At 44.2% G+C, this 23,854-nt stretch overlaps 1 protein-coding gene across 1 annotated transcript in view; it reads left to right on the top strand.

Annotated features, from left to right (window-relative positions):
- Positions 1–23,854, top strand: part of VPS13B (vacuolar protein sorting 13 homolog B) — a 2,934,705-nt gene that overhangs the window by 2,079,897 nt on the left and 830,954 nt on the right. The window contains exon 36 of the mRNA XM_085605186.1: positions 21,669–22,076. Within this exon, the coding sequence (XP_085461312.1) occupies positions 21,669–22,076 (408 nt within the window). The remainder of the gene's footprint in view (positions 1–21,668; positions 22,077–23,854) is intronic.

Genomic DNA, 23,854 nt, shown 5'->3' with positions numbered 1-23,854 from the left:
GTTGGATTTATTCCGTCCCTTCTCGTTAGAACTAGTCATATTCTCCGGATATTTGCATGTGCGCGGCAGGGCCTCGCTCAGCACGCATCAATATGCTCTCTCGTTTATAAAGGGGTAAGCGGGACTTTCTGTGAGCCTGCGTTGATTTGTCTGTTTCCCTAGCACTATTTCCTTTTGATTTAAAGCCCAGCCTGGGCTTGTGTAAACATTAGGCCATACATAAAAAACAAATTAGGAAAGGCGGAAGCCTTTGTGGCAGAGAATGTTTGTCTCTTTCTCTGTCTGCTTGGGAGCATTTGACATATCCACCGCTCAGTGTTTTACATCCACACAGCGGGCCGCAGGCACAACAGTGAAGGTGAAGGGTGAACATGCACAGGACCGCCATAAAACCCAATATTCAGTGTGGGTGATTATGTTTTAGGGTTGTGTTACATCATTTTAATAATTCCAATCTGTGTTTTTATAATAGCAATTACATAGCCTGCACCTGTGGCTCTGTGAGTGGCAAATTAGGTGCTAGTTATTCATATTCAACAGAAAAGTAATGGCCTGGTTTGAGAATGATACTTCTAACCGCAGATTCCTCACCTTGACGGTCCCCAGGCTCAAGACTGGATCCAGTGAGCTCTTACAGCAATTCTCATTTGCGCCGGTGACTCTGTTCCGCCACAGAAGTGACAAATCAGAGTCACATATAACTGCCACCTCAATGCAGAGGTGTCTGTTACTTTTTTTGGTGCCTTAGACGTGGATCCGGATCTCCACTCACAACGTTTTTCCAACAACTTCAAAAAAATTACAGTGAGCCTGTGCGTTTGCGCGCAAAGGACGATGTTTCCCCTGAAGACAGCAGGATTCAAGCCATGCCAGACTGTCGGACGCAGCTGTCAGTCCCAGACCCATACGATGGGTGCCTTTGGTGATTGGGCTCTGGTCACAACTCAAAAGTTGTGCGATAAAAAGGCTCATTCATCCAATGGTGTACTATGAGCAGCAGGCGAAATTCCATGACGCTGTGTATAAGAAGAGTTCTCCAATATCTAGGGTGTCTTTCATAGATTCACATGTCTGAATCATTCCCCGTCGTCATAGTGGGAGTCCCACGGTACATAAAAAAGCAATAATTATGCATACAATAACCAAAAAACCTTGGTAACGTAAAACCAGGAAGTAAAATAGCCTAAGCTATAAGAAAAAAGCTTCCACACCTATGACTATCACAGTCATAATATACAGTCCAAACTGCAGCCAATCAGGCGACAGCACCCACCAGAATGTTCTCCTCAGAGGCTCAGATTCTTTACCACACGTCGTGTGAAGGGAGTCTCTCTGAGCTCTGCTCAGTACTTCATAGTTTTTTCTGTTTTTTTGTTTACTTCATGATGTCAACTTCTAAGAGGTCTCTCTTTAGGCCTTGTGAATCCTGTGGGAAGCTCCGGCTATTCTCTGAAGATCCTCACAAGAAGTGTATTTACTGCCTCTATCCGGAACATGAGGTGAGGGATTGTAAGATCTGCAGGACCTTCCCTCAGAAAACCCTCAGGGATAGAGAAGGGCGCCTACTTCTGTGGCTACAGAAGATTAAGGACAAGGATAATCCTTTATCTGAGGTAGAAAGTGCAGCCTCTGGGTCATCTGTATCCTCCAGAAAGAGGATGGCTGAAGAAGACTTATCATCTCCTGGGGCAAAGGTGTTGAGAAAAGTTCAGCCTGCTAAAGGCTCTGGCTTGTCTTCTTCTACTTCTTCAAAGAAGGCTTCTCCACCTTCCAAGTCTAAGCCTGCTACGCCCCTGAGGAAGTCAGGAAAGTCTCTGGCACCTAAACGACTTCCTGACAAGGAATTACCTCCGCAAAAAATGCCGTCGTCGACGGCCTCTTCGTCGACGATTATCGTCGTCGACGGTTACATTCTCGTCTCCGAGACCGAAGATGATTATGACATCGGCTTCGTCTCCGTCGACGCTGGTCTCCGTGGCTGTTAGACCCATCTCATCGACGAAAGAGATTTAATCTCTCGTCTCCGCTCCGTCGACGGTAAGGACAAAGAAGATCTCGTCAGCAACTGCAGTGTCGACGGCCACCTCGTCGACGAAGACTGCCGCATCGTCGACTGCTGCCTCGTCGACGAAGACTGACTCATCGTCGACAATAATTGCCTCGTCGACGTAGATTACTTCGTCGTCGATGAAGATTGCCTCATCGACGGCTAACATCTCGTCGACGAAAGTTGCCTCATTGTCGAAGACGGCTTCCTCATCAGCACACATCTTATTGCCGCCCCCGCCATCGTCGACGGTCCCGTCGACGGCGCACTCGTCGATGCCTCTCTTGTCTTCCTGTACAGATTTACAGGTTTGGACTGCAACATCGGCTTCTGCTTCATCCATCCAGCCTTCGACGGCGGCTTCTCTACTTCAACGTCGTGGCTCCTCATTGGAAGCCCTGTCACCATTGAAGATGCCGGAACGGTTATTAGATCCGGAAGAGGAGGATGAGGAGGACGAATCTGGAGAGGATGACAGATTCCGCACTGCAAGGAGTCCATCAGAACTATTTATTAAATACCAGGATGACGACCAGGAGGAAGAACCTGGTACGGAGCCTCAGCTCCACCTCCTGTCCCAGTTCCGTCAGCACAAATGCCTTTAGAATTGCTGAACAACTTACAATATATGTTGCAGGACTATTATTGGCGCTTTCCTCCATCGGAATCGGCGGAGTCTCTTCCATCTACGCCTATGCCAAGGGTTCCCATATCCTCTTTCCAATCTCCCAGACCACCTTCTCCACTACCATCTCGTCATTCCCATGATGCAAATACAACTGATGATGACAGGGAAGAGGGAGAGGTAGATGACCATTCAGTGCTGTCGAAGTGGGACGAATACCAAATCCAAACTCCGTCACCGTCCGCTCCGGCCCCGTGGACTCTCCTCCGGTGGATATCGGAAGTTTTCATCTTATGGAGAGGGCAACAAAGAGATTTCTCATCCCTATGGAGGTAAAGAAAGATGACTGCTTTCTTTATGATTTTAAGGACCAACCGCAAAAGCAGATCAGGACAATTCCAATCATAGATTTTATCTGGAAGGAAGGCTTAAAAATCATGGCAACACCAAATTCTCTTCCAGCAGTCTTGCCTCGGTTGGAAAAAAAATATAAGGCACCAAGCGATTCACCGGCATGCCTCATCGGCCAGCCTAAAGCTGACTCTGTCATCGCCCAAGTGGCGCAGAGACGGGCCAGGAACCCTTCATCTCCTATTTCAGCTCCGCCTGACAGGGATGGCAGGCGGTTGGATTCAATTGGAATAAAGGTCTCCACGATGGCTGCGACGACAGTTCGGGCTGCAAATTCCCTAGCCATATTAGGGAGATACGATCGACAAATGTGGTCTGACATCTCCCCCTACATTAATATGCTGTCGGAGCCTTCCAAGTCCGAGACCTTGAAGATTTTACAGGAGGGAGAATATACCTCGGCTGAAATCATCGACGCAGCCGTGGATGTGGCATCTACTGGTTTTAGACAATTGGCGGGTGCAGCAGTATTGAGGAGACAAGGTTGGCTGAAGTCAACATCTTTCCGTCAAGAGGTCCAAACAAAGATCATCGATATGCTGTTCGATGGAGAGTCTCTGTTCGGACAACATGTTGATGAGGTCCTTCAGGCTTTTGAAAAAGATACAGAAACGGCGAGGTCTCTTTGTAGCCTGCAGTTTCGTAAGTCGTCTTTTCGTGGTGCCAAAGGACGTGGATCCTTCACCAACAGGGAAGGATATAATCAACAACGTTCTTATCAAACCTCCCAAACTAATCAAAGTTTCAATAACTACAGGAAACAATCTTATGGACAGCGAAGTAACTCTTATTCGCAGTCAAGAAGGGAGCAATCCTTTCGTGGACGGGAGTCCAGTAAAAAACAATGAGGTCAGCCACCTGCCACCATTTCTGCCGTCGCCCCACTCAAAAATTGGAGGAAGAATATCCCACTTCTACTCGAACTGGTCCAGAATTACTACAGACAAGTGGGTTTGGGATATAATAGCCAGAGGCCATGCTCTGGAATTCACAAAGATTCCCCCAAACTCTCCTCCCAATGGACCACCTCCTGCTCATCTCAAGGAGCTTTTTTCCCAAATAAATCTGATGATCCGGAAGGGAGCAATCGAAAAAGTCCCTCTGTTACAAAGAGAAACAGGATTTTATTTGAGATTTTTCCTCATCCAAAAAAAGTCGGGAGAATGGCGCCGTATTCTTGACCTTCGTGCCCTCAACAAATTCTTATCCTTCCGAATGTTAACACTTCAAGAAATTCTACAATTGCTTTCGCGGGGGATCACATGGCCACCCTTAACCTCCAAGACGCTTATTTTCATGTGCCGATCCTTCCCAGACACAGAACATTTCTACGGTTCAGAGTGGCTGGCATAGACTTTCAATTCAGAGTCCTTCCATTTGGACTCCGTTCAGCACCCCGGGTATTTACAAAGGTCATAGCGCCAGTGACTGCACACCTTCGCCTGCAGGGCATTCAAATTTTCCCATACTTAGACGACTGCCTTATCAAGGCGAATTCTTTCCAAACAACATCCGAATAGGTTCAAAAGTGTCTGCTACTTTTCCAGTCTCTAGGTGTTTCCATAAATTTCAAAAAGTCTCATTTGACTCCATCACAGAGAAAGACTTTTCTAGGAGCAACACTGGACACAAAACTGACCCACGCCTTTGTCTCAAATGAAAGACAAATCAAAATCAACAACCTTGCGCGCTCCTTGCTGTCAAAAGAGTGCGTTTCAGTCCGTTTGTACAAGTCCTTCCTAGGAATGATTTCTTCTTGCATTCCTCTGATTCCCAACTGCCGTTACAGAATGAGGCCACTGCAGGTGGAGCTCAACCTTCAATGGCTCCAGATTTCGGGATCGTTCGAGGACATCGCTCGCATCACTCTTCGGATGCAGGCTGCCTTTCATTGGTGGAGCCAGATGGAACACTTAAGAGAAGGATGTGCATTTCTAGTAGAAATGCCGGATTTCACAATAACCACAGATGCTTCCCTCGAGGGATGGGGGGCGCACCTTCAAGGGATGACAGTCAACGGCAGGTGGACTTTGGAACAAAAAAGGTGGCATATCAACCTTCTAGAGTTACGAGCCATATTCTTGGCTCTAAAATCGTTTCGAACCATCATCAAAGGAACATCCATAATAATAATACGAACGGACAATACGACAAGTATGCATTACTTGAACAAACAAGGCGGGACAAAGTCAGCCCTATTATCTCAGCAAGCACAAGAGATTTGGGATTGGGCGATTTGTCACAAAATCAGCCTCAAAGCCATTCATGTCCCAGGAGTCACCAATGTTCTGGCGGATTCCCTCAGCAGGTCCACAACATCAAACCACAAATGGGAACTACATCAACCATCCCTAGACAAAGTGTTTCGAGAATGGGGCATCCCGATCTAGACCTGTTTGCAACCAGCCAGGACCACAAATGCCCATCCTTTGTAAGTTGGGTTCGACACAAAGACTCACTCGGAAATGCGTTTTTGATGAATTGGTCACAAATATATGACTACGCTTTTCCACCGATTCCGTTGGTTCCACGAGTTCTGCGCAAGATCAAGAAACAACCTTTCCGCATGATACTCATCGCTCCCAGGTGGCCTCGCCAATACTGGTTTACGGAACTTCTCCTCCTCTCGGAATGCGAGCCCATCCAGTTCCGGCCAATTCCGAACCTTCTGTCCATCCAGAACGGACAAATTTGTCATCCGGACCCAGCATTGCTGAGGTTAGCGGCATGGCTCCTCAACACCTTGAATTCGCACACCTAGATATTCCTCCGGACTGTCAGGAGGTTTTAGCTAATGCTCGAGCACCTGCTACGATTAAAACCTACAAACTGAAATGGAAGAGGTTTTGCATGTGGTGTCAATCTGCCAATATCCACCCTATTCAGGCAAGACCAGAACAAATTCTACCATTCTTTCTTCAATTAGCAAGATCCGGCCTCTCCCATTTTTCTCTAAAGGTGTTCTTGGCGGCAATTTCAAGGTTTCGGCAGGATGGTGTTAACTCTCTTTATTCAACAATTCTTCAAGGGGTTGTTCCGGATGTTCCCCCCCTATTTGACGTCCACCTCCATCTTGGCACCTTAATATAGTGCTTACACAACTAATGCGGCACCCTTTCGAACCTATTCACAAGGTGGATTTAAAGTTCCTTTCTTGGAAGGTTTCCTCGTTACTGGCTTTAACATGAACCAGAAGAGTTAGTGACCTCCAAGCGTTCACTATTCATCCACCTTTTCTACAATTTACATCGAAATCTGTAGTGCTGCGCACTAACCCAAAGTTCATGCCAAAAGTTCCTGCGGACTTCCACCTTAATGAACCTATAATTTTGAAGACTTTTTTCCCAAATCCGCTCACAGCTGCAGAAAGGGCTTTGCATTCCCTTGACATCAAAAGATCTCTCAAATTCTACTTACAACGGACAGCAACAATATGCAAATCAGACCAACTGTTTGTGGCATATGGCAAACCGCGCCAAGGGCATTCGGTCTCAAAACCAACCATTGCTCGTTGGATCTCTGCTGCAATTTGCTTATGCCATGATCAAGCGGGAAGACCATTGCAAGCAACCCCAAGAGCACACTCTACAAGAGAAATTTCTTCATCCACAGCTTTTTTTGCCGGTGTGCCTCTTCACCAGATCTGTAGAGCGGCAACATAGTCCAACAGACACACTTTTACCAGACATTACTGTTTGGAAGCTGCAAGAGATGCAGATGCATCAGTGGGACAAGCTGTTCTCCGCAATCTTTTCAAACAAGGTGAGCCGCTGTTCTCCCTCCTCCACTATGCTTTTCTATAAGAAGCTTTTTCCATACTGTTTCTATATCTTGAAATTGTTCTGCATATGTTGAAACACACATGTATTTATCTATAGTTATACCTTTTGACGATGTGTATTGACTATGATACAAAAACAGCGTCTTATGAGCATTATGTTACGTACTGCTATCTACTCTGATTCAGGCATGTGAATCTATGAAAGACACCCTAAATAATGGAGAAGAACAATAGTTACTTACCTGTAATCTGTGGTTCTCCAGTATTGGTGTCTTTCATAGATTCACATGCAACCCGCCCACCTCCCCTCAGAGGCTGGTTAGGCTGTTATACTTTGGCTCACTCCTGTGCGAGAAAATCTGAGAGCCTGAGCCTCTGAGGAGAACATTCTGGTGGGTGCTGTCGCCTGATTGGCTGCAGTTTGGACTGTATATAATGACTGTGATAGTCATAGGTGTGGAAGCTTTTTTCTTATAGCTCAGGCTATTTTACTTCCTGGTTTTACGTTACCAAGGTTTTTTGGTTATTATATGCATAATTATTGTTTTTTTATGTACCGTGGGTCTCCCACTCCGACGACGGGGAATGATTCAGGCATGTGAATCTATGAAAGACACCAATACTGGAGAACCACAGATTACAGGTAAGTAACTATTGTTCATCGTGGGTGTAAAATAGATTCTGCCCTAACCACAAGCCACGGAGCCATTTTCAGTCCCATTCAAGGAGTCAGTACCAGTTAAAGATTTCTGTTTTGTCAAAGGCTCACCATAAGAGAACGAGGGCCAAGCAGGACTCAACCCCATTGCTCCACTTGAAAGCAGGTGAAAAGGTACAATGACATCAGTCGAAGGGTCATACCCAACAATCAAGTCTCACAGTTGGTCCATCATGCCCCAAATTCCCTGCGCCGTCTTGAATCCCCCAGCAGATTGTCACTGTGAGAAGTTGGCCTGGTATATGCTGTTCACTAGTTAAAGTGGACACCTTGCGCCAGTACAATTCGACTCTTATGGTAGCAGGTTTAAGACAACCTTTTAAAGAAAGCTATCCTAGTGGTAGCTGTGGAGAGCAGCCTTCAGGATAAGTCTTTAGAGGAATGTAAAGTAGCTTGTTTTACCTTATAACCTCTTGAATCACTAAATGAAAGGACACCACACAGGTATATATATATATAAAATATATATGTATTTATTACTAGACACACTCTACTAATCTCTTTTTGAGATTAGAAGTCAAGGACATATGCACAAATCAACATTTCACAACAAGTTAAGCACAAATATGGCTGGGGCCCTAGGGGCGTACCAGACCATATACTAAAAAAGAGACTTCGAGATAACGACTTGCAAGGGGACAAAGCCTAGGGCCTTCAGAAGTGTTGGGGCCTCACTAATCCACCCAAGGCAGGTTAAGTAAAGGACCCACGGGAGACGCATGCAGTGTGAGAACACAGCCGCGGATCCCAATTGACTTCAATGGAGCAAGTCGCGATTGGAAATTTAGAGTTTTCGGATACTTCGTGAGAGTCTACAAGCAAGTCACTTACAGGGTAAGTAGTTCTAGAGCCAACACCCACAGAAGCACCGTAGTGCTGGAGTTACCTCACCCAGGGAAGCCGGGTGCATAGGTGTCTTTTGGTGTCGGGTCGCGGCGTCGTTTTCAATGGGAGCCAAAGAAGACTTGCTGCTTGTGAAGACAGGAGAAGTGTCCGGTGGAATCCAAGGCTGGATTCAGAAGAAGGAAGACCTGAAAGCAGAGCGGACAGTGTTCAAAGTCACTTGGCAGTGACCCGGGGCAAGGAAGATGGATGCCCACAGTCGTCGGGTGAATTCAGGTGATCCCGGGTGTCTTGACTCTTCAGCCACGAGGTCCAGGAGGCGTCGACGACGACCAGGAGCTGGATTCGGCGTGTCCCACGAAGTCTGCAGCTTACTGCGGTGTCGGTGACCAGATTGGAGCCAACAAGCCTTGGTAACAGCAAGTCTCGTGGAAAGTGTAAAAAGTCAGCGGTGCAGACCGGCAAGGTCTGAGGGACTCCAGTCAGGGCAGGCCTTGAGCAACCAGGGTAGCCCTTTGGAACTGTAGAAAAGTCTTCTGGGGACCCATAAGCCAACCGGCAAGGGATCGCGAAGACGCCTCGGGAGGATTCACTCAACAGGGGCCCACGGTCACTCGGGACGGGGTAGGCCTCTGATCTTCGGTGGAAATCCTGCTGGAGGCTTGGACCACAGGTCCAAAGCACAAGTTCGTAGAACGTCGTGAAGGGGTTGCACTCGAAAATAGTGCACGGTACTCAGGGATTGCAGTTTCTCGTCACTCGTGGGGTCCACTTGCCTCAGCGTCGCTGGAGACTCACGATGGCCTTGGAGAAGTCAGGAAATCCTCTTCCTTGGCTGCAGGGACGGGAAAGTTTGCGACCGTTGATTGCAAAGTTTGGTGCCTGCCAAGCAGGGGAGTCACTCCTTGACTCCAAGGGAGATTCTTCAGTCTTCCAGAGGTAGTGGAACATCGAAGGTCCAGGATTCTTCTTCAGAGTGTCGTCCAGGGATATTTAGTTTGCAATGGCAAGGGTTACCTAACTTATACTAGAAGGAAGGGAGGGACTAGCTCTATGGCCCCACCTATGGGAGGGTTAGGGGAGTGGGTGGCTACACCCACTTCCCTTTGTACAGTTTCGGGCCAGAGCAGGGGCAGGTAGCCCCTGAGCCGGTTTGAACTGGTGTATGCACATAGGAGCGTACTGCTCCCCCAGTGCAGGACTTCAAAGCACTCTAGGAGTGCACCCACCCAGCTCCAATACACTAAACCCTGTCTGGGAGGTGACCACACCTCCCTGTGACAGGATGCCTATTGTTGGGCCTCCTCCACTGCGAGTTTCGGTCATCAGCAGGAGGGCAGCCCAGTGTCTGTGACTGGTGGCATCCATTTTGTGATGCCAGGGCTCTTCAGGATCCTACCGTGTTTCCACAGTGGGTACATGTCTATCCCTCTAGAAGGGTGGGATCATGATTCCAAAGCGTTTGACACCAAACACGACATGTTTTGATGTAGCCATCCCAGAGTTAGCATTAACCGCGAGGTTATAATGCACTTAAGAGTATATGGTTTGACCGCATTCACAAACAGCCCCAGAGAATAGACTCTGAGAGCTGTAGGGGTGACTGATAGGTTTAAATATGTGTGATATGTGTGCAGGGAGAGATATAGTGAGGAGTGCTAACACTACCTCACCCAGGCTGCAGTAGCAGGCCTGTGGTGTCAGATTTAGTCTGCTTCCCAGGGGTGGCATAATACATGCTTCAGCCCGTGGTAGGCCTGTGAAGTACCTATGCCCTTGGTACCTAAGGTACCATATACTAGGGGCTCATAAGGTACCACAGTATCCAATCATTAGTGCACCTAATATGCACTCCAAATTGTTTAGAGAGAAGAGAGGCTGGGGCCCTGATTAGCAGGGTCCCAGCCAGACTATAGCCAGAAACCAGTGTAAACATCAGAAAAAAGTGGGGGCAACATAAGAGGCAGATCCTACTCTCCTACAGTCACCATTAGAGGTTGTGCTGCATCCTTTTCAGGTGCTTCCAACTCCTTCTGGAACACTTTCGGGCCCCATGGAGCCACAAGGGGCTCCAGTTGGGCTTCCTCTGGTGAGCCTTTACTTCGCACTAACTGACCCTATTAACCTCTGCCCAAACCTGTTCTATTGCCGGTTCCTGCTTCCACTCTGACTCCAGGGTCCACATCATTTTGTTCTGTGCCAGCGCTGTTGCTCACTCTGCTGCTACCAGTCGAGGCCCCGATCCCAATGCTAATATTTGATCAAAAGTAATCGTCAGTGACTCGCTCTAGGCTTATGTCTCGCTATGATATCACAAAGTGCAACTTGTCAGTTTGAAACCAGATTCTAATTCTTGACAACTGCCCTGACACCAGTTCCATCAGAGGCTGAAGCCTTTTTTGCAACTGACTGATGCCTTTTAGGGTATGCAAAGTGTTTGACACAGATGATGAAAAAGAAGTGAACAACCTGCTCCCCTCTCATTATACTGATATTGGTCTATCCTTGGATTTACAAAATGCAAGTGGGCTAGATACAGCCACAGAGACTGAGCAAGAGTCACCTCCTTGACCACCAATGGAAGGAAATATCTGATTCACAGTAGTGGTTCACAGGGCATTAGAGAAGTGCTTGATTTACAATTGCTACTATTAAAACCAAGACAAACTTGTTCATTGAGATCCGTCAAACACTTCTAAGCGATTATTTCCATTCACCGAGGTTCTTACAGATACTCTTATGACCACTTGGTCCAGCCATCCTCCAGCCAGTTGACCTGGTCATGGCTACATCAGCTGGCCCTTTTGACTCCGATTTTTTTTTCTGTATATGAAACTGTGCCGGAAAGCCTGTTTTTTACGAGTGTCAATAAGTAAAGTCACTCATAATGCCAACCAATCTTCAAGATAGAAAGTTGAAACCTATTGATGCCTTTCGAAAAGGGATTGTTGTGTTCGGCTAATTAGGCCTTGCGTTCCTTGTCGCAGTGTACACCCGTGATTTATGGGACATGGCCAGCGAAATATTTGCAGCTGTCGCAGAAGACCTCAGGGCCTTGCTGGCTCAAACGATATATGCTGCCCAGAATATAGTGAAGTATGTCTTACATGTTGTCTGGGACACCATGGACTCCAATCATGCTACCACTTCGGGAGGACCTCCTGCCTCAGCAACAGGGGAGCAATCTGCACCTCTATGGTTGCAGACTAAGGAGTTACTTGTAAATCAATTCGATCTGCCTGCCAAAGTAGTCTTTGCTATCAATTCAGCCTAGCACCCTTTGACAAAGTCCATCTACACTGGGCTCTGGCATTGGTTTGTTACCTGGTGGGGTGCTCTTTTGACCGACCCTCTGCAGGTCTACATTTTGGATGTGTCGTTTATTTTATTGTTGACTCAGCAAGGCCTGCAGTGGGCACAGTTAAGAAATATCTGTCATCTCTTTTGGCCTTTCTGGGTTTGCCGCATCATCATCTCTATTTATATTTAAACCATCTTTTGTGATGTGTTTTATCAAAAGTCTGACCCAAATGCTTCACCAAAAGCCATTTGTCATGCCACAATAGGAGTGCTAATTTGAAAAACAGTAGGTCCTTCAAAAGCAATTCAACATAGGAGAAATATAGACCAGAATCGGCTCTATATAATTATGCAATGCCCAGCCGGATATTGAAGTTTAATGATAAAAAAAAACGGATAATATAGACATACGTGTGAATCTCGAGTGGGACACAGTCCTGCGTCCTTCAACACTTAACACAATTACACACAGTGACACATAAAATACATTTATCAGGCTGAAAAGAGAAGCTTATTGCCGATAGGAAATACAAGGGCAAGCTTTCAAGACGGTACAATGACATGCACAATTTTTAACATATGTGTTTAACATGCATGTTTGTACATAGGGTCGACGACGTTTCGATCTATTTACGCAATACATAGATCATCATCAGGACTAGTAATTAACAAGCCTGAGAGTACAGTTCCTCGGTTGGAGGCGAACAGAATCGTTGCTAACAATTGGGAGGAACCCAGATGGGGTTGTTGTTCGGAGGACAGCCGGCCATGAAGCGGATAACAATTGGAGGCAACCGCTGGAACACTTGTTCGTGACGGCGTGCAGAAGAAAAGGGTGAACGGAGCTGCAAGGATAATTGGCTTCCATGTGGGGCGGGTTGGAAATCCAAGATACGCCAGAGATCCAGTGTACTGCACGATCGCAGGGTCTGTCATCTCTTTTGGCCTTTCTGGGTTTGCCGCATCATCATCTCTATTTAAATTTAAACCATCTTTTGTGATGTGTTTTATCAAAAGTCTGACCCAAATGCTTCACCAAAAGCCATTTGTCATGCCACAATAGGAGTGCTGACATTTCTTATGCGTATGCCTTTTGAGCCATTACACATCTGCTCAAGGCGACGACTGGTGCTCAAAACAGTATTCCTGATGGTGAGCACCTGTGCATGTCGAATGAATGAACTATAATCACTCACAATGTAACCTTGCTACAACACCACATTTCCAGCCATGTTAGTGCTGAGGCTTCATCTTATCCTTCGAAGGAGGAGGAGAGACTCCATCGGTTCGACCCTGAAAGAGAGTTAAACTTTTACATTGATCGCACATGGGATCATTGTGCAGATAACCAGTTATTAGTAAGATATTCTGGAGTCAAGAAAGGGAAGGCAGTGCATATAATGACTTTTTCGAGATGGATAGTCCTCTACATTAAAATCTGCTATGCATTGGCCACGAAACAGCCCCCTGAAGGTCCCAGGGTCATTCCACCAGGTTGAAGGACAGTACTAAGGAGTTAGCAATGGGGGTGCTGGTACTGAACATCTATCTGGCTGCGACTCGGGTGTCAGTGCTCATGTTCACAAAATACTACTGCCTTGACAGTTACACCCAACATGAAGGTCATTTTTGGCAGCTTGGTCATGCAGGAATTCTGATACGAGTACTTGAAAGTGGTATAAGTACCGGTATCTGTTCTCAAGATGAGGAAGTGGCAGTTAGAAGTTTCCATCAGAAGAACAATTTACGCTCTCACACACAATAATCTTGTCTGTCGCATTACACTCTTGTCTGAACACTGAGTTTCTACTGTTGTGCTGTGTTGACCCACGCCCACTGCACTGTTTTCCTTCAGTGTTTGTTTCTGGACAATAGACAGCAAATAAAAATCCTCACCATCTACTCCTCTAGTACCTATCCTACATCGGATGGTGAAAGCTTTCTCCTTACTCCCAGGGTGGGCTTCTATTTATCACCACAACTCACAGGAAGTCGTCACTAACCATTGAAACTAAGAATATACTTTTTCTTACTTATCAAAAACTCTACGCTGCAATGCCATCTACTGGATTGCCTTGTGCACATATTCATAAGTTTAACTTTTTTATTTTATCTACACATCCAAAGAACTGATGGCAACTACAACATTTTCTCAATAATATTTTAATAGATTTTAATTTTGTGCATAACAGTAATTTTCATTTTACAGGTGGCTTATCAGGCATCACTTTGGATAATGGTGTTCTATGTTATGTGTCTGAACGCATTGTTTAAATACTTGTTACATACTACTGTTTTATTACCATACAAAATATAACACCACCACCGTTTCTTCTGCCCTTTCCTGGTGAACCTTCCCTTAAGTAGTCACAATGGAAAAACGTTTTCTCAAGATATCTACAGCATAATTGGTCGAAACTATTCAAAATTTGCCTGATCCCTCGAATTAAGAAGTAGTACAGACCTTGCTTGGCATCGGCGAATGATATTCTCACTTTATTCCTAATTTTGCCAGTAAAACCATTGCCATCCTTCAGTTGTTGAAGAAAGGGACACTGTTTGAATGGAGCGCAGATTGTGAAGCAGAGAGAAATATATGTAGGTAGCCCACAACTTCAGCAGTTTTGATCTTGGTCTCCTTTGAATTGTTATCACTGATGCCAGTGAGTAAAAACTAGGAACAGTATTGAAGCAAATGAAAGTAGTAGTTGAACACACTGTTGTGTTTCCTTTTTGAGACTTGCCTTGGGCAAATTATAGATATTCCACCATTGAAAAGGAATCTTTTGCTGTTTTCCGGTCTATAAGAAAATGTAAAACTCTCTTGTGGGTAATCAATTTTGTGGTCTTTTCAGACAACAAACCCCCCCAAGAAGTTTATGGAAGTAAGGAACTCAACACTATCTCATCTAGGATTTGCAAGTGGATTGTGACACTCCCAAGAGTTTTTCCTGAAAGGGATACTATTCATTAATACTATTAATAATTATTTAATCTATTAATATTATAATTAATCTTTTAATATTAATTAATAGATACTATTAATTAATGGTGGTCAGATGATGCTTTTAAGGTGTGCCTTATCAACTAGGATTGTATCACTCCAGAAAAGGGTTAGATGAGTTATCTAAGGACATGTTGTTGAAAGAATTCAGCTTATCACTTGTGAGTGGCCCAGAGGCATGAAACATCTTGCTGTGGAAAGGTGAAAATTGACCTCTCTGCTCAAGAGAGCCTACTTCCTCGTACTACTAAGACAGCCTGTTTGATTTTGTTTGCCCTATTGACTAATCAAGGTATTTGTAAGACCAAGGAATGACTTAAATTAAGTTAGTTGTGGCCAGGAATGGACCTAGAAGTGAAGAGGAAGATGAGGGATTGTGTGGATTGCAGTACAAGTAATAAGATAAGAAAGACTGACATTCCACTCATGATATGCAGAGATCAGTGGTGCCGTATGTAAGAGCGGGGGCAGGAGCTGCTGGCGATTCCTGCAACAGCTGCCGCCACCAAAACTCCTACCGTCCCCCTCCCCTCCCTTGCTACGCTACTGGTAGTAGAGCTTTACCTATCAGTCCCTGGGAAGAGTTTGCATTTGACATGTAAGAACCGATACTCAGAGCCTCTAATGTTTATGTTCTGGTGCTAATGGAAATATTCTCCCATTGGCCAAAGGTAGCTATGTTGAAGGAGGCGACCACCTCTTAATTTGTCTAGTTTTAAGGAGCTGTTTGTAAGGGAAACTATCATTTAGTTGACATCCTGTGAAGGGAAAAGATTTTAAAAAGCTGGGGCATAACTCATAAAACGTGTTCTCTATATCACCCAAAAACGGATGGCATGCTCGAGAGATTCAGCAGAATATTGAAAGAAAGTATTCAACTTGTTAAAACTGTGAGTAGGGTTTGGAAAGAAAAAAATAACTTTCACATGGAATCCTTTGGGAATACCATGCAATATGGTGTGTCATCCATGGGTTGAAGAGAAAATGAAGATATTGAGGGAAGATCAATAGACTTAACCAATACTAGGAATAGAGATTTGGCCGAACAGATTTCCAAGAAGACTAATTACAAAATCAGGATGACTGTAGTTAGTTCTAATATGCAAATTGGGGGTGCGTAGGTGTGAAACTGCCAGAATTACGGGGAATGGAATGTCTAAATTTGAGAAGCCTCTGAAGGTCATCAAATAATTGAAAGGAGCTGTTAAACTTGAAGATGATCATATTTGGAATTAGAGTCGTATTTCAGTTTTACAGAAATACCTTATCTTATATTTTCAATGCATATTTTATATTCTTATAGGTTGTTTCCTGTGCTCATTGTCTCTGTTATTGTCTGTTATGTTATCCATTTTGTGTGGGGGAATGATGTGTGGTATCAAGTGGTAGCCCTCTAGCTATGCCTAGAACTAATGACACAATGATCTTAGAATGTTTACTTTGGAAGCGATATTCCAGGAGTGTGGTTCCTGGCTGTTGGTCTTTGAAGATAGATTAAGTCATTTGTCTTTGATTAAACTAGTTAGATACGACTTTTTAGAGTGGACCTTGTTAATTTCTGGGGAAACGCCATGCCCACCATACCACCAGCCCTTAAATTCCTCCATTGGCTCCCAGAAAGGCAAAAGTAACCATAAAATCTTCCAGCCTAGTTCATAAGACGCTCCATGGATGATCTCTCTGTCGCTTACCTAACAACCAAAAGCTTCAGGTTTGCTAACAGATGTTTGTTAACTACCTACTTTGACTTTGACCAGATGCAAATAGTTTGGTGGGTGTATTTACATTCTGGACTCCACTCTGTGGAATTCCCTACAGCTTAATCTGAGTCTTGAGAATGGCTTTGTCAAGTTCAGAGAATCCTTAAAGACTCACCTATTCTCCCTGGCATTTATGAAAATAATGTCCTCTTCAAAATACTCCTTTTCAATTGGTCCTCGAAGATCTGACAAGTCAGACACTTCATACCGGCATGCCTTCTTCTCCCTTGACTTTTTTTTTAAGGGTTTGTCATCTTTTGAAACATATTTGATGGTGAGTATCCCTAGCATGATCATCCTTAGCTAATGCGCTACTTTTTATTTTCATCAATATGTTTTGTAAAGTGCTATCCTAGTAGCTGCTAATCGTTATATATACCAATGCTGTGTGACCACCGGACGTTGGTTAGGAGTGATGTACTAAATACATAAATAAATACGAAAATCTTTAGCTCTCACCTGCTATATTGTCAACTCCTTTTCCGCCTGTGCATAATATCATTACTGTACATAACATGTTAATTTACAAATGAAGTATGTTATGTTATTAGAAGTAGTAACCTTTGAGGTGCACCCTTTCTTATGTAAATATAATAAAAGTGCTAACACACACAAACACTTTCTGTAAATTGTTATTTATGCCTAGAAAGCAGTGGAAATACATTCAAATTGAATATTCTTGTTATCACTCCTGAATTTACAGCAAGCTTGCAGAAAATAGGGGTGGCGGGGCTGGGGGCAGCGGGAGGGAGGCAGGGAGACAAAAAACTAAATAAAAAGCACTAATCTTTTGCTGGCTGCCGTCTCTTCCCTTCGGTTCCTTCACATGCCACCTTCTCCTCTGCTTCAGTAGCGGAAAGAAGCAGGAAGCACACAGGCTCCTTTCCCCAAGCCAATCACAATGCTGTAAAGTAGCGTTGTGATTGGTCTGAGTGCCGTGGTTCAGCTCTGAAGGGTAATGGGAGGCTGGGGAGGCTGGGCATGTTCCTTACCAAGCTGTGCATTACAGCCTGGCGAGGAAGATGCAAAGTGCTTATGACAGTTTGTCCGGCCAAGCATTCATGAACACTTGGAGTGTGCAAACCACTCCTTTGCCCTGTAACGCCAGCCACGCCCTGCCCTACCCCAGCCCATAGTGAAAAATAAAATGATAATAACGATGTTATTATCATTTAATTTTTTCGCAGCACTGCTCTTAAAGCAGTTGAGGCGATCTCCGCCCTAGTGCAGGAGCCGCCACTGGTGGGAAGTAAATGTTGCTTGGAGCAAACAGCAGGCAAAATGATGGCTCCCGTCTTATTATTTTTGTACTTCTGAAATGTGAAAGAACATTTCTATGTTATGTTCTTTCAGGTGTTCGTAATGTTTTTCCGGCATCGACAATGGTTAAGACTGTGGTTCATACTGCCTGCATAGGCTAGTCTGACTAACACTTAATTTGTTCATTGTATTTAAGTGTCAGTCAGGTTCGGAATTACCAGTTTTAACTTCCATGCTCTAATGAGTTAAATTAATTCGTGAATTTAAATTTTTATTTGTTGTTTTATATTTCTACTCTGTGTTTGTTTTAATTTGTATTCATTCAAATTTTCAAAGTGTGATTATTGGCTTGTTTTCGATTGAATTACTTTGTTGTTGTTTTCATGTCAGTTTGACTGTACTTTGGTAATAAACTCTAATTTGACTTTTTCACTATAGTCATACATTAGTGAATTTACGTTTATTGATACAGTTGCTGTAAATAAAGTGTTATTATTGAGCAATGGCAGTGAAAATAAATGTGGCCCAATAACATTATTTAGAGCAACTATACTAATAAACACACATTTATTACTGCTGTTCAAAGGTCAAGTTAGAGTTTATTACCTTAGTATAGCAAAATTGACATGAGAAAAACACTTTTTACTGCTTTACAGATTGCATGCAACATTTACTTTACACATTAAATAAACTCTACTAATTGTTGCTTAAGTGTGATTTTACCTTGCCACAAAACACTTGCATCCTGATTTTGGTTAATTACATTTGTTAAAACCAATACACATGAAATAATTCCATGGAATAAACCATAGATGCAGATATGCAGAGCACAATATGACGTATATTACTAGAAATCACACTTAGCCACCTCTGACCATTACATCGGCGGTTACACTTTCTATGTTTTTAATTGAGACCAGTGGGCTCAGAGAATACATTTGTTTTGGAGCACCACTGTGCCTCATTTTAGCCTTCCACACACCACCTCAGTACACACTTTCCCACACCTACACCACGAGGCCCCACACACGCACCTCACCAAACGGCTTGGGAAAAAGATCTGCGCCAAAGAGCTCCTCTTAGGGTGCCCTTCAGACATTGCTGCGCCGGCCTGACGAGGAGCAAGCCCTATGATGAAGCATGACACCCAACCGGGTGTGTGAGGGCCCCACTTCCCAATTTGGGAGACACCCTGTCTCCACCTTAGGGGTAGGGGTGTTGACCAAACCAGCCTCCTCCTCCTCCTTCTCCCATAGGAACTGCCTACGCCTTCTCCTATAAGTATTCTTTGGGGCACATATTCTGAACCTCTAAGCGCCCCTGATCCCTCTTTTGTTAAGAGCAACACTTTATGCATACAGACTGGACACAAGTGTTTGCCTTCTAATTTTCTAAAACATTGGGAGGTAAAAAATACAATATAAAAGAAAAACTGAAATTGAACTAAAGCTACTCAGACTGAGAGCCTCGATGCTGCATTATTCAAAAGACGGCTGATAAACCAGCACTCTTATGGCTGGACCTTGCCAGGACTGAAGAGGTGGTAGCGACACACACCCCTGACCCCTCTTGACCTACCAGAGGGGTAATTAAATCCTTACCTACCTGGCCTTGCCTAATGACTGTAGAAGCGAATAGGCCCCATGCCCTCCCCCTTACCCAGGGATGAGAAGGAACTCCACTCTTGTATCAGGGCTTCCTGCTGCCCTGGTGTGTGCCACCTAGCTGCTCTCCCCCTCGCACCCCCACCCTCCTGACAGTGGTGGAAGTGCAGGAATGACTAATCCTTAAACTTTAAACCCCCATCACCGTGCCTAAGAGGGAAAATTAGTCCTGTGCAAGACAGTGCTTGCCGGGAAGGAGGGGGTGCTTAGAAACCCCTCCACACCCCTCAAATTACCAAACGCTGAGGAGGACAGTTTGTCCCCTTCCCTGGGGACTGTTGAAGTGTAACAGCCACTCTTACTTGTTCTCCCTCAACTTCCCCAGGACTGAGGAGGTACTATCACCAGGTGTTTCCATAGACAGCGACAGTGCTTGTTACAAGGATTGCCTATCTGCCCCTTCAGTCGCACAAGCCCTGAAGACCTCGACTGAGAGCTCCCTTCTGAGCAAAGACTGTTGTCAAAATGTTATGCTTCCTGCCAAATCATGCCTAGGAAAAGGGCAGCAATATCTCAGGAGCCCCCCACATTATCATGCCCTTATACTGACCTTTCTGATCACTTCGGTTGCAGAAAATTAATGCAGTGTGCTCTCAGTGAGGCAAGTTTTCACATTGCTTAGATCAAAGGGACACTTGCAAACAGATTACCTGCATGTTTGTAAGGTTCCAGAATATACTGTTTGGTCACACTCCAGAGAAAGATAAATATGGGTGAGTGTTCTGTACCTTTTAGTGTTTGAGGCTCATATGTTTGTTCTATTTTAAGATACCCTTGCTATCTTAAGGAGCTTGACAGTAGCATGTTAGTCATTGTAGTTTCGTGTACACAGATCTTGAGCTCTTTCACCAAACTCACATTAAGCCTCTATATGGGATTCAGTTCAGGCTACTGTTGAAAGAGGGATATCTCCCGACACACATGTGCAAAGGGTCCACCAGTTACACTCTCACTTTTGCTGCGGTTGCATCATGATGTGACCATTTCTCGTGGCTGAAATGCTTGGCCCTGCAGAGGATCTCGTTATGCTGCGTTGTCCTAGCTCAGCGTCATCGCGACTCCTTGGATCTGGCTGCACTATTCTTTGCCGGCCTCCTTCTCGTTGGATCTCATGGAGCAATAGTTGCTTTCCAGTTGGCTGTCCTCATTAAAGCAAGGCTTAGCTTGAGCCAGTCACTTACCAGAGGATCCAGATTAAGCCTAAGTATTAAAGGTTGGAGATTAAGAAAGATGAGATTCAACGTTTTTTTTCATTTAAAGCGACCATCCGACAAATAATGTCACAACAGATCTCAAAACCCCAGGTGACACCATCTAACAGACATTCTAGAATGCTGCTTATAGTTGTTGATTTAGAGATATAGCACCTGGCAAAGAGAACAGTTTTTTTTTCTCCTTTGGATGGCCCCTTTAAAGCCCATCAGGTTTTAGGAGGGTGAAGTACTGTACAGAAACTAATTGATAAATTATACCTAGAATCAGCAAATCCCTTCCATTTTGTGAAACCTCATCAGGGATTAGACAGCCATAAACATGTTACTGAAATCGGTGCCGCACGTGACAAAAACACTATTACACTGATATTTTTAGACATGGAAAAAAGCTACAGTAAGTACTTTTTGTGACTTTAAGAAGGCTGATTTGTCTCTTTATTTGAGACATGGGCAGAGTTTAACTGTGACAGTGTCAACATATGTTATTCTTGAGACCGGATTAGGTAGTGAGCTCTAGTTTTTCTGCCAATTCTCGATTGGGACCCTTGTGCGCTGGATTATTTGGTGCATAGAATGGGCCCAGGCTAAGAAAAAATCCAGTAAGTGTTGTTTTTTTGTTTTGTTGCAAAAGTATAATAGTTTAATTGCATAATATGTAATACAGCGGCACTTCACTGTACCATTGTTTATTTGCATGTCAAAGTGTGACTCTTGATATTTTTTCAAATCAGGGCTGAAAAGTGTGCACCGAATAATCAAGTGCAAAAAGCCACCCTGCATAATTCAGCACTGGCCCAAACCTTGGCGCAGTCTTTATCTGGCTGCCATGCCGTTCACTGGGGATGACCTTTAATACATACCTTTTGTGTGAGTCAAATTGAAAAGGTATGACCAAACCACCTTTCTGCACACACTGTTCAAAGTAAATTGTTGGTGCATCCTTTTCATGAACTTAGCATCTGTAAGAAGTCAAGGCTGTACTTGCGTTCAAGAAGTAAAGCCATATATTTAAAAACATTGTCTCTCGTGCTCTTTCCACAGCTGACGTCAATTTGGATATGTCAAGGCCTTTGAAAGCGAACCTGAGCTTTGTCAAATTGGATCAGATAAGCTGTTTCATGAGAAAGATCCTGACCACAAATGACTTTGAGATGGATATGGAGGCTTCTGCTTCCCCTGACAGGCTTCCCAACAAAGGAGAGACATCAAAATCAAAATGTTACAGTGGAAAGGAATCTGGCTCTACTCAGCATGTTGATGGAGTGCCCAAGGATTCGATCCAAGAAAATATGCGGCGGGCCATATCCTGCTTCCAGAAGATTTCTGTCCATACAGCTCAAGTGGTTGTTTCCATGGAGACGGTGCCCCACCCCCTTAGTCCATGTTTGTTGGCATCTCTGTCAAGTCTTGAGGGCCGGCTTCATGTCAAAGCAGGGCATAAGACATCAAGTAAGTTGCAAGATCTCAATTTCTTGTTTTAGCAATTACAATTGCAAGTTATTTGGCTGCGATGAGTACACAATTGAATAGAATATGTTATAGTAAGAGATAAAGCATAGCCTCATCAGCGTTTGAGTAAGTCTAATCATGACCATATTTCTTTTTGTATGCTTTAATGTATTCACACTGTGCATTTGAAAATATATGTTACAGAACAGACCAATGACGTTTGGACTCACTTTGGGTCCATGCGGCTAACAGTATTGTTCATATTGTCAAGGGGCTATAATAGTGAGTGCCCTCACCATCTCCTGCTCTGTCTCCTGTAATAGTCAGCATTCTAACTCCCTTAATTGATTCAAAGACTTCTCAATTAACTTAATCAGGTGCATGGCACAGGTCCCTTCAGCCCCTGCAGTGCGGTGCAGTCCTTTTGGGGGCCCCCCAAACCCTTCAGCCCAAGTTCAATGAACATCATTGAGATATAGGTCACTCAGGGGCTCCTTATCATACTCTACAGGGGGGCCCCATCATTTTGTGTTATGCCACTGTACAATGTACTGGGGTTATGACAGTAGATAGGCTGTCAGAATGCTGTCCTCTAGCAAGCAGCATGAGACATCACACTGGCTCCTCATGCCCCTTGTGGTACATTTAAGATACGCTGTGTAGCCTAATGGGAAGGCACTCAACTATCTCAAATTAATCCTCAGATCAGCACATCTCGCTCTGTTGGGGGAAACCTGCCCTGAGATCTAACACCCCAGAAGCATCATACATTTAGCTGAACGTTGGAAGAGATCAGTGTTGTCTTTTACTACTATTTCAAACAACATCTGTTTTAAACAGTTTCTTATTCAATGTTTCCCTTTTGTGTTAGGATTCACAGCACATCGAGACACTTACTTATGCCTGGCAAAAGAGATGGGCTTATTTCAGTAAGTCTGAAACGATAGGTGCTGTGAAGGGTGTCCCATCATTTATGTCCTAACAAATGTCAGTAGCTTCTTCCATCGATTGGCATGTCATCGGGAGTAGTGATGGCTATTTTAAGTAGATGAACTAAGGCACATGGAGGCTGATAGCAGTGGATGATGCAGGTGAATTACCTAAGGCTTGACATATGCACCACTCAGACCTTCAAGAAAAGGCCTTTAATGTCAGAGTGGCCAATCAGTGGCATGCCTTCTAGTAAGGGATATTATGGACAGATAGTTTCATGTAAAAAAAAAAAAAAGATTGTTTATTTTTGAGCTCTCTGCAATTTGTGATGCATATTGACTGCTTTGTCTTTGTAGTACTCTGATGGGGTGTTAATGTTGCAAGGATCAATATAGGCTGTTTTGTGAGAAGCAGCAAATGGAGAATCCCATGGATTCAAATCAGGTGATGGGATGCACAAGTCACTACTGAATTCACTTAGGACAGGGAAGCTATTCCAGAGTCAAATGCATCGAGCATGTTATGCATATTTTGGGTCTGTGTGGGATGTTGTATATAGTTACTGGCTAGACTGATACAAGAGGTGTGGGATTCCTAAACCCAATAAGCAATCTTTTGTTTTTGTCAATTATAGCCATAGTCTGCACCTTTCAATACAACATTGGTAGAGGCAACCATACGCAGTACCTACAGGTGGATCAGAGTATTGTCAACATAAATATTGAAGTCTATCTGAGAATTGAAAATGATCCTCATTAATAAACACATACACATTAAATGACATTGGCAATCATTCCAATTCCTTGTGTGGTATTGGTAACCTGTAAAATGCATGACAACAGTTT

Source organism: Triturus cristatus, chromosome 5_1 (assembly GCF_964204655.1).
Source record: "Triturus cristatus chromosome 5_1, aTriCri1.1, whole genome shotgun sequence".
Taxonomy (NCBI): domain Eukaryota; kingdom Metazoa; phylum Chordata; class Amphibia; order Caudata; family Salamandridae; genus Triturus; species Triturus cristatus.
This window is presented reverse-complemented; position numbering and strand designations above follow the sequence as displayed.